General features: G+C 34.7%; 1 protein-coding gene across 8 annotated transcripts in view; it reads right to left on the bottom strand.

Annotated features, from left to right (window-relative positions):
• Positions 1-14,558, bottom strand: part of FAM13B (family with sequence similarity 13 member B) — a 103,984-nt gene that overhangs the window by 75,451 nt on the left and 13,975 nt on the right. For all 8 annotated transcript variants that reach the window (XM_074212982.1, XM_074212981.1, XM_074212986.1 and 5 more), the window contains exons 2-4: positions 8,529-8,695; positions 2,552-2,742; positions 1,818-2,030 (exon numbers count right to left, since the gene is read on the bottom strand). In XM_074212982.1, the coding sequence (XP_074069083.1) occupies positions 1,818-2,030; positions 2,552-2,708 (370 nt within the window). In that variant the 5' untranslated portion in view covers positions 2,709-2,742; positions 8,529-8,695. The remainder of the gene's footprint in view (positions 1-1,817; positions 2,031-2,551; positions 2,743-8,528; positions 8,696-14,558) is intronic.

Here is a 14,558-nt window from a genome sequence, read left to right as displayed (position 1 = left end):
CAAATATGTATTTGCCTCTTTCTCTATTGTACCACCTAGCTGTCTTGCCAAATAAATGTGACAATCCAAACCAGCAAACAGGTATAAAACCCTGGTGACTGAGGAGTACTACTTTCACATGAATTAAATTTCACATGTCATTAAATATTATATTACAGCCTTTGATTTACACACTTTGTTCAAGCTTTTAAGAACTCAGACCATAACATTCTTCTTTAAAAATCTCATTTACTTTAAACTTAACCAAGGTGCACATATCAATCATCAAAAACTTAGAATACTAATACGGATCTGGATAGCTCAAGAATAAATCAAGAAAAAAAAGAATAAATCAAGGAAAAACAAAAACTAAAACTAAAAATAAATCAAGGCTTCTTTCCTAATCTAAGGGATTAATATATAAAAACTTTAAATAATTCAAAATATGCAAGAATATTATTACCATTAATACACACCAAAAAATACCAGAAACAAAAAAGGAACACATTTTAAAACTTTTTAAAAAAACATCTCTATTACTAGATAAAACTGGCAATGAAAATTCATATTAAATTTTCAACTAACGAGATTCAACAGACAACAATGAATTTTGCTCATCATTTTGCAACATTTAGTTGAATTAAGTTCAGTCATCAGAATGTAAAAAACAAAAACAGACACAATTTATCTCCAAAGACTTGTAAATATAAATTAGAGATTGCTACCAACTTAGTCCCATAAATTGGACAGATATAAAAACTGATACTGCATCTACTTCCTAATAACATTACTGAATATTATTTAAGGTTGCTTCAAGAATCATTTCTATGTTCAGTCAAGGAACTGAATGAAATGCAAAGAATAAGTTCAACTCATTCTCCTACATTGAGCTTCTCCTGATCACTTATTATACTAGTGTCTTCTTCCCAAAATCATCTTGTGGCAATTTGGTATCATAATAGGCATATGCTACCTATTTATGCATCCATTGTCTCTATCCAACTAGACTGTAAAGGTCCTGGAGGGTTGAGCTATTTTCACTTTTGCCTTTGCTTCCCTGGTGCTTAATTAATATTTGGTCATTGATTCATGTATATGCAAGTAATTTTTTAACCCAATGCCACACATCCCAAGTGTGGACATAAATAATAGAATAGCTAGAATACAGTAATAAAAATATCATGTCAGGTACTCAAAATTTCCCCATTTTTTTCCTTAAAAGTTTCTGATAAAACACAGGAGAGTCTCAGAAGAAATTTGGCCAGAAAATCGTCACAACTATAGAATCACTCCCATAAAATATCACCCATCAATCCTAATATACTATGCAAATAAACAAATGTCTCAAATATTTCCTTATTTCCCATCTGAAAAGCTATACAAACAAATTAAAAACTGGATTCACTTATTTTAGAACTTTTTGATTTTCCTTTAGATTGCTGCTTTATATCCTTCTGGATGGTATTCAGGGATTACCATGAGGCAGATGATCTTTATTTCTGTGTTCTGCTAGTAGGAAGCTTATGACAGTGGTACCACAATATGTCACTTAAAGATAACTGTTGGTGGCACTGTCACATTCAATAACCACTACATTTTCCTTTATTCCCACCCTTTTTGTTTTTATTTCCTCTTCCTATTCTCTACCTTAGACCTATAAAGAATATTCATGAGAATAACCATGTCCTACTAGCCCTTACACTAAGCAATTGTTGACTCCATCAAAGTCCATAAAGAAGAAAAATTAATCATACTCCTATAATGACCACTTAACCCAAGATGCCCCCCTTCAAAAAAGTGATATATGATACTAAGATCTTAGTCATCTATCAGGTTACCTTGAGAAAGTTGCATCAAGTGAATATGCAAGCTACCAGGGATGACAGGTTCTGGAAGTTCTTGAAGGAAAAACCTAAGAAGACTAATAGCTGAGGGAACATCTGCTTCCTTAACCAAATCCACATCTTCTCCATTGTCATATCTCTGCCTAAGCCACTCCACCGTCTCAGCATTTCCATTGACTTGAAAAAGTCCTTCTTGCTCCAGACCTCCTGTATGAGTACAAGGAAAAAATTTCAAAGCAACATTTTAGACCAAATATATATATATACACACACATATATGTATATACACATGTATATATGTACGTATGTATATGTGTATGTGTGTGTATGTATTTTATATACAATATATAAATCTTCCAAATAGTTAAAAATTTTGTTCAGTGAAAAGTAACCTTGACTTATACCCTTCAACTCATTATATAGCCGAATATGGTTTCTATACCCTACATCCTTAAACCTTTCCCTCCCTGTATTATCCCTCCCAGTGAAAAATACTCATTAAATTTCTACAAAAATACTCTTGGTTCACTGATAATTATTTTTAACTTGGTAATCCTTTTGAAGAAGTATAAGTTCAATTAAGGAATTAAGAAGGCTACCAAAACAAATATTTCTACTGTATTTTCTTCCTGTGTCTCAGAGATCAATGGGAAGAAGACAGGAGTTGATTAAAACAAAGGTCAAAGAATGCCTAGACTAGCCCTTTAAAATAGAAAGGAAACGTATACCATGTTCCTCAATATAGTCCACAACGTGGCGAACTATGAATGGAACCTCATTGTCTGGATGTCCTCCCTGCTGCAGCTCATCAAGTGGAATTCCAAATATTTTGTTAGCAAGTACGGAGTTGCAGTTACTCAAGGAAGGGGAGGAGCTCTTCCTCATATCTTTTTGCAGCCAGAAATCAAAGCTGTCTTTTCTGTCAAATGAAAGACAAAAAAAAGACTACAATGATTAACAGGTAGCAATATGACTAAATAGACACCAGAAATGGCTTATATCTGAATATGCTCTATGGATCCAAGTTAACTTTCCAAATTCTTGACCCACAAAAAAGAAACATTCCCTATGTTCACTAATTAAATTTTAGTACAGTTATCTAAAGTACTCTATTATCACAGATTCTGTTTTACTGTTTCATGAGTTTTTATGAAGCAAAACTTAAAATACTTAGTAGATCGAGATCATTAAATTTAGTACCATGGTCTGCAACAAATTTGCCTTCTAGAGCTTTAAACTAGTCTTTTCTTAACTTATTCATGAACTAAGACTAAGACTAAATGAACCAGATTTCTGGACCCTAAGAGACAGAGCTGGACTTAATGACCAAATTGTATGCCTACAAATGGCTTATAACAGAAAGATCCAAAAGACTGTCTCCATTCTACATCTAGAGACAATCTTCTGGCTCCACTACTTCCATAGGAGAAGCGAATATTACTAAGTATAGAAGCTTGTTACCAGGAGGTTAGGCCTTACCTGAACAATTGTATGCCTACTGAAACCATAAAATAAAGAAAATACAAAAGGATCATCAGTCCTGGACAGCCCTGTTCTCTCATGATGATGACAATAGTTTCAATGTAGAAATGGGGCCAGGAATACTATCAAATCATTCATAAATATTAATTTAACTGCCCTAAAAGAGATTTTAATCTAACAACAGATTAAAATACTCATGGAACAGCGAATTAGTACCAGAAAAGGCCAGTCAATAAGACACTTGCAACCACTGACCCATACATCTAATTTTCCATATCTATAAATTTTTTCTAACACTGAACTATTCATATATCAAGGTCATTACTGATGAAAGGTTTTCATAATCTATTTTCATTAATAGTCCACACAACCATCACATTCATCAAAACTTCTAGAAATAAAAGTTCCATTGTATTTGTCACAAAATGAAACAAAACAAAATCCTCTGACAGAGTAATATATAACCTAAAATGATATGTCTCCTTGATGATGATGCAGCAGGGACTTATATTCAATTATTCTCTGGCAATAAAGATCAAGCAAGGCATTAAAAAAAAAAGGGATGTACATAAATGCCAAATGTACTGTCACTTCTATCAAAAATGTCCTACCAAGAGTCTAAAAAGAAAAAGAATTTCCTATAAATACTATGAGATCTAGATCCTCCAATTTGTAACTACATCAAGCTCCATTACATTACAGGGCCTTCTTAAAGAGATCCACAACTATTCAAAGAGACTAGCTGGAAACTCACAAAGAAAAAATCAAATGGATAAAGACTGTCAACTCTTCTGATAATAACTGAATAGACAATAAACAATCCACTGAGTCACTGGATCTTAAGACAGAAAAAAGAACAGTGAACTGGTCCGAGAATCAAAATGACTAGTGTTATTTGGGAAAAGTATAGAAATTTTTCAGGAACTGCAAAATGATTGCAAAGATACCAAATTCTACCTGATTTAAAAATCTTTTGATTGCCAGCATTATTCTAGTGATATTGTATAGTTATAAATTGTGGAACACCCCAATAGAATTCTTTTTAAAAGCCCAAAATATGAAAAGTATTTCAATTTGCCTGGGATATAAATAGAAAAGGGAGTCCCTTTTTTCAAAGACTGCAGTCTTTGCTGTCATTTGTCCTTGGGACCAATGACATTAATGGATGATATCTTGAATCGTGCAATGAAGTGGATTTAAGTGAGGCAGAGTTGCACTAAGTCATCAGTCTCACTCTCTCTTCCAGACTTATCAGTGTCCAGTGGCAAGACAAAAATCAGAACTACTGGCTTAGTCCAGGGCTTTGGATCTCGATGTCTGACTAAGCTCTAAGAGCTCGATAGTGGTTGGAATGCAGTATTTAAAATTGTTTATCCAACCATTCTTCCAGAGGGAAGTCTTCACATACTTGGGGTAGATACCCCCTAATTCACAGAAGAATTTAACATCTGACAGGTGCAGCTTCTTGGAGGCACAGATTAAGTGCTGAATGACGCCAGACACCAAAGTGATTGAGCAGCCCTGAAAAGGGTTCAGGACAGCCTGAGGTGCTAGTTCTCCTTGAATACCTCACATACACTGCTTGCATTCCAATAGGAGAGAAAATAAGGTGTCATATGCAAGCCCCAAATCCATTTCTGATGTTGAAAGTGACAGTAGAAAAGACTCTGGTAGCAAGAACTTTCTTTTTCAGGTCTTCATAGCTGCAACTGAAAGAGAAAAGTAGTAGTAGGTGCAAGGTTGCTCCTCCACAAGAGTTGATTCCCTGGATGATGTCTGAGGGCACTGGACTGGAAGCAGATCAGAGGGGTGTAAGAAAGAGCGATTTTTCCTGGGTTATCTCCATTCAAGTCTAAGGAAAGGTGGTCATCATTAAGGTGATGACAGTGGTTTGGCAAGCATATGTAGCCCAGCATACACCTTGCCATAGATCCACACCTGTGGATGGCAATTTGTTGAGTTGGCTAATCCCTTTTCCAAAAGGGTTGTTCCCTGGGATTATGACTATAGGGGATACATTGAAAGCAGGAACAGTGAGCTCAACAATAGCCCCAGGGCTCTGGAGGGCAGGGTTCTGGCCTGTCTCCATTGGGTTCTGAGGGGAGCAGGTGTTCAAGGTAGTTGCAGAGTTAAGACTTGTCAGGCACATGCCACTTCTTGCTTCCCAGTCACGGTACCTTGCTGATTGAGCTTTGAAGAAGCAAACTACAGAGAAGCCAAAGGGCAATGAAGGCATGACAGGTCATAGCATATTACAAAAAACAACTTGCACCTATGATCCCAAGAATGGTAAGAAATAACAACTAGGTGATATATGGTAAGAAAAGAAGGTTGGAAGACCATGCAATTGAGAGCAATAAAAAATAGTCATCCAAATACCTGCACCAGTACTGAGAGAACACTAAGATGTAGGGGAAAGTCACAAATGCATTGAGTACATACTTTGTGGAGTAATTTAGGAGGACCACCAATGAAAATGAGAAAACATGGATGGGTTACAATGAGCATGGATGAAAGGAATTCCCACATCAATAAGATCACACATCTATTCAAGTACTGAAGTATAAGTATGTATGATACAAAAGTCAGTAACTATACTTTTTATAACTAGAGGAGCATTTTCATTTTTTTAAAGTCAGGTTTTAGGGAAACCATATCCTTCCATTTCCACTACCAAAAATTTTTATTTATGTTATCTTTTAAAGGAAATATACAAGTCTAAGTTCAAAGATTAAGACTTTGAGTTCTGATGAGTGTGTTTTCTGTAAAAAACAATAGAGGGAATCAGATAGCTAGGTGGTACAGTGGAATCAGGAGGACATGAGTTCAAATCCTGCCTCAGACACTTAATTACCTAGCTGAGTACCTTTGGGCAAGTCATTTATCCCCAACTGCCTTGCAAAAAAATAGAGAGACAAAAAAATGGAGGGGAAATAATGTTTCATATTATCTTCTCCAATCCATGACATTCATGCATGTTCTCAGAAGACTGGTATCCATCCAACTTTAAACTAGAATTTTTCTAAATCTCCTACTATGCATATATGCAAAATGGAAACCCTAAATCAGTTAACTGGGAAAAAATTATTTGCAGCAAATTTCTCTAATAAATGTTTCATGTCCAAAATATATAAAGAACAGATTCAAATTTGTAAGAACAGGAGTCATTCTCCTATTAGTAAGGAGTTAAATATTTCTTCAAAGGAAGAAATCTAATTACCAAATGAAATTATAACAATTTCCAAATGAAAAAATGTTCCAAAAATCACTTATAATTAGAGAAATACAAATTCCAATCACTCTGAGGTTCTAACTCACCCCCAGATTGGCAAAAAAGGAAAGCAATAACTGATGAAGGGACTATGGGAGGAGAGGCACACCATCACAAACTGCTGATAAAGATGTAAACTGATTCAGTCATTCTGGAAAGTAAAATGACACTAAAACCAAAAAAGTAACTGAATTCTGCATACCTTTTTTACCTAAAGATACTACTAGGCCTCCATTCCAAAGGAATTCAAGAAAACAGGGAAAAGACCTCATATGTACAAAAAACATCAAGTAGCTTGCTGTTATAGAAAATAATTAGATACTAGAAGGTCAACCATCAAATGGAAGAATTCTGGGAAAAAAATTGGGGTATATAAAAGTAATGGAATTATTATTGTTGTTACTGTTGGCTGTCCATTTTTGAAGAAAGCCAATAACATCATATTGTTAGGGTTAAGGTACAATGTGTTCAGCTGTTACTGATCAGTTCAATATAAGGCTCTACCACAGGTTGGGCACAATTACTCCATTGGAACATTAGAATGGAGATGTCTCTGGGTTTTCACAGTTCCTGTTTCCACTTTCTTTGCTCATGGAGTACAGTGCCTTCTTTGATGCAGACACATCATGCTGAGCAGCCCTGTGCCAACACCACCCACATCTAACAATCAATAATAAAAGTTCTTCAGAGAAACCTTCATGACCACCATGTAAGCACTTGTCTTATGTAAATACTTCATAAAATAAATAGTCTTTCAGGTAAGTATGTTATTTGTCATTCAGGCTACATCACCAGCTTATCAGAGTTGTGCTCTTTGCAGTAACATTCAAATGCTTGGCAGTTCAGCTTAAGAGAAGACTTCAGGGTCTGGGACCTTATTTGCCAAATTATCTTCAGAATTCTCCTTAAGACAGTTCAAGTAAAATCAGTTCAGTTTTCTGGCATAGTGCTGACTGTCCAAGTTTCAAAGGTCATAAAAGGAAAGGGAGGATTTCAGAGAAAACTGATAAATGATAGGGATGAAGTGAACAGAACCAAGAGAACAATTAATATATTTCAACAGTGTAAAGAAAAACAACTTTGAAAAGCTTGAGAATTCTTATCAATGAAATAAGAAATCATGATCCCAGAAGACTGATAAGCATGCACATCATCCCTCTTGGTGAAAAGATAATGGAAAATTGCTGTTGTGGAACAATAATACATATTCAGACATGATCAACATGGAAGTTTGTTTTACTGAATTCATACATATTTACCAAGAGGGTTTTTGATTTCTCTTTTTCCAAACAGAACGGAGAGAGAAGGGACCGAGCAAAAGGCTTTATCACCTCCCCACCTCCTCCCAAAAGGAGAGGATATGGAGTTTAATAAAACATTTCTTAAATGCACAAAGAAGATCAGAAGCTCAAGACAGTTTTGAAAGTTACATGTTTAAAAGCAAGTTGTACATAATGAGGATTCAAAGTTTAACGAACAATCTGCTTTTTTCTGTTTTCTTGTGTATAAGGAAGTGCTCATTTTAAGTTCAAGATAAAAAATAAAACTTTAAAAACAACATTCCCCCCCTTTCCCTCCCTTTCAACCACACTTTATTTGTGTCTCTTCTTATGTGGAGATGAGACATCATTTGTAATAAAATTACAATGCACAAAAATTTCTTAAAGAACTTACTGAACCTGTAAGTTCAGGGGAACAGTTCAGTCACAAAGGCAAAAAAAAAAAAAAAATGGTATTCCATGGCAAATATATAGACTACTACATTACATATAATTGCCACACTTGTGTGTGTGTGTGTATGTATGTATGTATGTATGTATTTGTGAGTTCATATATCAGTTATAAAAAAGGAATTGAGCAAAATGCATTTGACATTATCAGTCAAATCAGCAAAAAACATAGAGGTCTCTTTTTAGGAAGGAAGGGATTATTTATCATTTTAGAAAACTTACCTTTGAGTACTTAAACACCTAAGTTTAAAAAATGGTTTCTGCACCAGCTACCCTCACTGAGCAAGCATGCTTTTTTCATTTATGGCTGTTTGAGATTATGGCAGAAGATGAGCCTGTAGTTCCTCATTGAAGAAACGCAGAACTCGATCAGTACTTCAGCAGTTAATCTAAAATAAGAAAAAGCAAATTATTTCAATTTTTAGGTCACCTTTCATTTTCAAAAAGGCAGAATAACAAAGTCTACCCACAGATGATGCTAAATGATTATTCTACCACTGTCCCTTAAGTGAGTAAAGCAAATTCAAAATCCATGTTATAAACTGAATCTTTACTACTAAAAACCATCAAAACTTATTGATAGACTTAACAGATTAAAAAAAAAACTTTAGGGAGCAAAATACAGTCTAAGAAAGAAATGATTCCTATTAAAAATTCTTTTCTTGTTCCCTGTAAGTCCCATATTCTTGTAGTACTTATTCCCTCAAGCACTGCAGAAGATATAAAGATAAATGTGGCAACTTACAGTCTAAGGAGGAAAACCTACTTTAAAATGAATCATTCCTTCTAGTCTATACTAGTAAGTATGACTTCCAATATTTTCCAAAAAAGAGAAAGGCCTGAAAATTTAAAAGTGGAATGGGGGTGGGGGCCTGGAGGCAGGAGGATCTGAGTTCAAATCCATTCTCAGATGCTTAATAATTGCCTAGCTGTGTGACTTTAGGCAAGTCACTTAACCCTATTGCCTTGCCAAAAAAAAACCTACATTTATACTTTACATACATGTCTGTCTGTCTGTCTGTCTCTCTGTCTCTCTCTCTCTCTCAGATTATCCTGCCTAAATTATGAATAAACTATTAGAAGGCAAAAGTCAATTTGTCACACATATATTTTATTTCTAACAGTCCAGAAGAAAGCTTCTAGAAATAATAGCAAGTTACACTGTAGCCCTCAAAAATTCAGGTAAGCAAGAAGCATCCTATGGTGTGGTTTTCAGAAGTCTATTATACTCACATTTTATAACACCCAAGAGGAACATTAAAATTGTGGGGAAGTAAAGCCATGTTCATAAACATGTCTTTCAACAGATAATTATTTCCCAAACATCCTGAACTGCCTGTTTAAACATGTGCACTATTTAGCTGGAAAAAAAACTTCAAAGTATAAAATTATTTTTAAAGGCCTTTTAAAGCACTTAGGTTTTGGTTTTAAGATTTTTAATGGACTTCTATAAAGAGTCAGAAAAACACTGCCACAACATACAGGAAATTAAAGTGAAAAAATAGTTAAAAGCCTCTAAGCTTATTCTAATAAATGAGGATTTCTAAGACATGTTTGTCACTGTCAAATTAGGAAATCTCACAAATCTGATTAGCTCAAATGGCTAGGGAACCATGGTAATTAATGAGTTTCTTGGATAGATTGCTCAATTCTACTGGGCAAATCTAGCATCCCAAACCTGATCAAATGCAGCTAGTGAACAAGAACAAACTATGCCTTCCTCATTCTGATAGATCCTATGTGCACTGCTGTGGTCCCTAACAGCTACAGCTTATTGGTAAATGTATAGAAATATATATGACCCTGAATTTGACCAGAATAGAGAAGCTACATGCTCTATTCAGCAAAAGAAATTGAAGCGAAGTTCCATTTTAAGTAGCTCAATTGCAACTTGCAATAATCGTAACAAATATTTCTAGAAAACAAACCATATCATTTTCTATATAGAAAATAGAAGAAAAGCAAAATTATTTTTTGAAAATAAGGGTACAGTGGCACAGGAAAAAAATCAATTGAAAGTTAATCAACTTAAACTGGAGACTAATATTTCAAAGTAAAAAACTGTAATCAAAGATTTTTTTCCTCACTATCTTGAAAAGTCAAACCAAAGTTATCAAAATTACTATATTTTCTTATTTTTTATAAAATTTTGGACAATGCAATGAGTTGATTCTTAGAAGAATGAAATCAAGTTGATTTTTGAAAGGCATTTTTTCAATAAAATTATGTGATATCACAACAGGACATATCTCTCACTTCAAAGTTTGACCAAGGTCATAAAGAGGGTTACAATTGTGAAAAAATTCAATTATATCATCTCAATCTTTTGATAATCAAATAATTCTCTTTTGAACTTCAAAACCCAAAGAATAATGCAATGATGGTAATAAGTAAGGACTGGAGCTAATGTTCATCAACTAGGCTCCTACTGTGTGCCAGGCACTGGGGATAAAAAGATAGTCATGCCTTCCAGGAGCATATATTTTTATTAAATGTTGACATTTGATCCTCCCCAAAACCCTGGGAGGCAGGTGCTATTATCATTCCCATTTTACAGTTAGGAAATTGAGGCAAACCGAGGTTAAGTCACACAGAGATTATGTATACAAGACAGGATTTGAACTCAAATCTTCGGAATTTCAAGTCCAAACTCTACTCCATTGCCTCTAAGTGCAATAATCAATACTTCAGTTAAACTCTCTCTCTCTCTCTCTCTCTCTCCTTCCTTCCCTCCCTCCCTCCCTCCCTCCCTTCCTCCCCATACTTCTCTTGCCCCAAACAACTTGGCTTCAATTGTATTTTAGTCTCATCAAACTCTTTGTGACCCCAATTAGTTTTCCTGGCAAAGATTCTGGTTTTCGACTTTCTTCTCTGGCTCATTTTATAGATGAGGCAACTGAGACAAAGAGGGTTGAGTGACTTGCCCAGGAACACACAATTACTATCTGAGGTCACATTTGAATTCAGGAAGATAATTCTTCCTAACTTCAGGCCTGGCCCTCTACCCACTTCAAACCTAGCTGCCCCTACAAGTTAGACTAGTTTTTCCTTAAAAGGTATTGAAGTCATTCTCAAGATTTGATTGGTTCAGAGAACTAAAGACTAACACAGAATCCTTGTACTAGGGAACAAAAGAGCCATGAGGAGCTACAGGAACATTCTGATACTTGGCTAGAGTAGTACAATAGGCAACTCAGAGGCGGAGGAGGAGCTTGGACCAGCTCAATCAACTTGGGGTCTTCAATGCACACACTTGTTGAATATCCTCTTGCTAGGTTAAATAAATAGCCTTGTGTTGACTGCTGAATGCCCAATGAGTGTCTCATTTTACCCCAATATCAAACTATCAAACAAACTACCAAGGAACAAGCCCTAGTCAGGTCCAGCTAAAAATACATGGGTATCAATGTAGTACTTTGATTGTTTACCTATTATCCTTCAGTCTCTCTCTCTCTCATAGCTTATATGCTACAGCCTAATTTTACGCATCAAATCTTTGGTGGCCTTACTTCTTTGGAGACTGTGATATCATTATCACATTCTAGAGTTTAAAAAGATAAGTTTTCTATCAAACTTGTCAAAAATGACCATAAAAAAAAAGGAAATTATACCTGTTGGAGAAGACAAGGAATCTTAATGCTTAGTAGACTCAAATTAATATTTTGGAAAACAATTTGTAAATTATAGGGGGGATTTTTAAATCACTAAACTTTGATGCAGTGAAACCACTACTAGGGAATAGCTTGAGAAAGCTGGACTTCTCTCCCAAAGAAATCAAAGACAGAAAGAACCTATTTGTCTAAAAATATTTACAGTAATATTTCTTGTTATAGCAAATAGCTGGAAACTCAGGAGTAACCATCAATTGGAGAGATCACTGAACAAATTATGAAATACAGAAGGAATATTACAACACAATAAATTCATTAAAGGCATGGATTCTAAAAACCTTAGTGTATGATAAGCAGAATCAGGAGGAAAATGTATACACTGACAACAAACTGAAGGAATACTTTGAAAGACAAGACTAGTCACAACTCCAGGAGATTGATAACGAAGCATGCTTCCCGAAGGGGAAGGGCAGGAGAGATGAGGGAAATATATATAAGGAGGAAGTCAGAAGGGAAAATGCTGGTACTGCCAAGTTTTTGTACTTAAAAGCTGTACATAGCAAATTCATCATTCAAAATGCTCTCTTATTTTCCTGTCCTTTGACTTTTAAGCTCATGACAAAAAAGTGTTAAAAAGGATGAATTTTTCTTTTAGAGTATCTTGAGATGACTCAAAGCACAGAACAAATTGCAAAATGTAATAATAGATTTTCTTTCTCCAATTCAACTATGATCCATCTGAAGTGTTTGTTTTTTAGGTTTTTGCAAGGCAAGGGGGGGGGGTTAAGTGGCTTGCCCAAGGCCACACAGCTAGGTAATTAGAAAGTGTCTGAGACTAGATTTGAACTCAGGTACTCCTGACTCCAGGACCGGTGCTCTATCCACTGCACTACCTAGCCGCCCACATCTGAAGTGTTTGTCAAGATAAATGTATGACTTGGCTAACTTAATGGATTATTCATCAAACTATATATAATCTAGAAAACAGGTATTCTTTATCCACTTGAATTTTCTTATTTTAGGCTAAGCTCTTTTGAGTTTGCTGATGGAAATCTCATAAAATCAGTACAATGTTATTCTTACTTCCATGTGAACGTCATGCTAAATATACTCTATGACAATAGCAAACATTTAATAGTCAGAGGATTACTGAAATTTTCTGTTGGCTACACATGATCAGGAAAAAACCTGCATAATCTTAATTGATATATATATGATAAACAGAGGAGCCTAAACTGCCAAATGCCTTATTATCATAGCACTTCCTAATTTCTTTAGTTGTTTGATCTTAAGGATATCTACTCTAGAAAATTGTTTATAAATGTCTGCATTTTCCCCTTTTACAGGATATCCCAAAAAGTCTTACAGCAATTTTAAGCTTTAATAGTTTGGTTTTTATCAAGTGAATACAGCAAAGTATGCAAATACTTTCACTAAATGATACAAAGTTAATTAAGAGGAGGAAAACAATATGTACAATGGCCACAACAATGTAAATAACTCTAAAACAATCAAAAATGAATCTTGCAAAATTATAAAACACAACTTGACCCCAAAGAAAAAATGAAAGAAAACACCTCCCTTCCCATTTCTTTGTAGAGTTTGGGGTCCAAAGGTATAGAATGACATGTCAGATTTTTCGTAAGTATTGAATTCATTCTATTTTTTTTTCCACTTTAAAGAAAAATTATTTGATATAAGGGATAGTTCTCTGTCAGGTAGAGGGACAGGAATATAAGGAGAATCAGGTGACACAAGAGAAAAGATGTTAATAAAAATCTGTTAAACAACTGTTATTAAAGAGGCCCTCCATTGGTTTGTCTCCATTGGCATGTAAATTATGCCCATTTAGAGATGACAAAGTATACAAATAATACCCATTATTTTTTTTCCAAGCAAAACAGAAGAACAGCTCAGAGATTCTCTTTAGACAAAAAAATAAAGAATTCAATATTGGTTTCATTATATGCCATTCAATATCTTAAGAATTTCACAGATCTTGAAAATAGATCCTTCAGTGCTTTCCAATTGAGGCCTTCAGGATGGATTTTTTATGGTCATTCCACTTATTTTTGTAATTTCCAGTGTCATTTCTATTTCATGAGGCATATTGCAAACTAAAAGTTCAAATGTGACTGTCTTCACTGCCACAGACAAGGAATATTTTGTTATAAAGAAGTTCGTTAACTGTTCATCAGTTAAACTTTTCCAAACCTTTCTCAAGAAATATACTTCAAAAAGTTTGAGTGTTTATTAGGAACTCTATTTTGTTCAAATGAAACACCTGAAAAAAGCATTAAAAATATTATATAATGAATCTATATTCCAACCTAGAGTTGTTGCCTTGGTGGCACTCTTTCACTTCTTGGCAAAAGTATGATGGTTAATAGTTTTGGGGCTTCAGTCTAGCTACTACTGCTTTATATCGGTTAACCTTCTCTAAGAAAGGATAATAGTCTGAGTTGGTGAGTTTTACTTCACTTAATTCCTATTTTTCAGTGTCAACAGCTTGCTTAAATGTAATCATTTCATCTTTATTCTTTCCTCTAATTCAATGTTCTAATGCAAAGATAATAATGGTGATATACAAGATCTTTTCCAGCTCTAAATCTATGATCCTATATGTTATGTTATTCTGGCT

This window comes from Macrotis lagotis, chromosome 1, assembly GCF_037893015.1.
Source record: "Macrotis lagotis isolate mMagLag1 chromosome 1, bilby.v1.9.chrom.fasta, whole genome shotgun sequence".
NCBI lineage: Eukaryota > Metazoa > Chordata > Mammalia > Peramelemorphia > Peramelidae > Macrotis > Macrotis lagotis.
The sequence above is the reverse complement of the archived record's forward strand: the minus strand, read 5'-3'. Positions and strand labels throughout refer to the sequence as shown.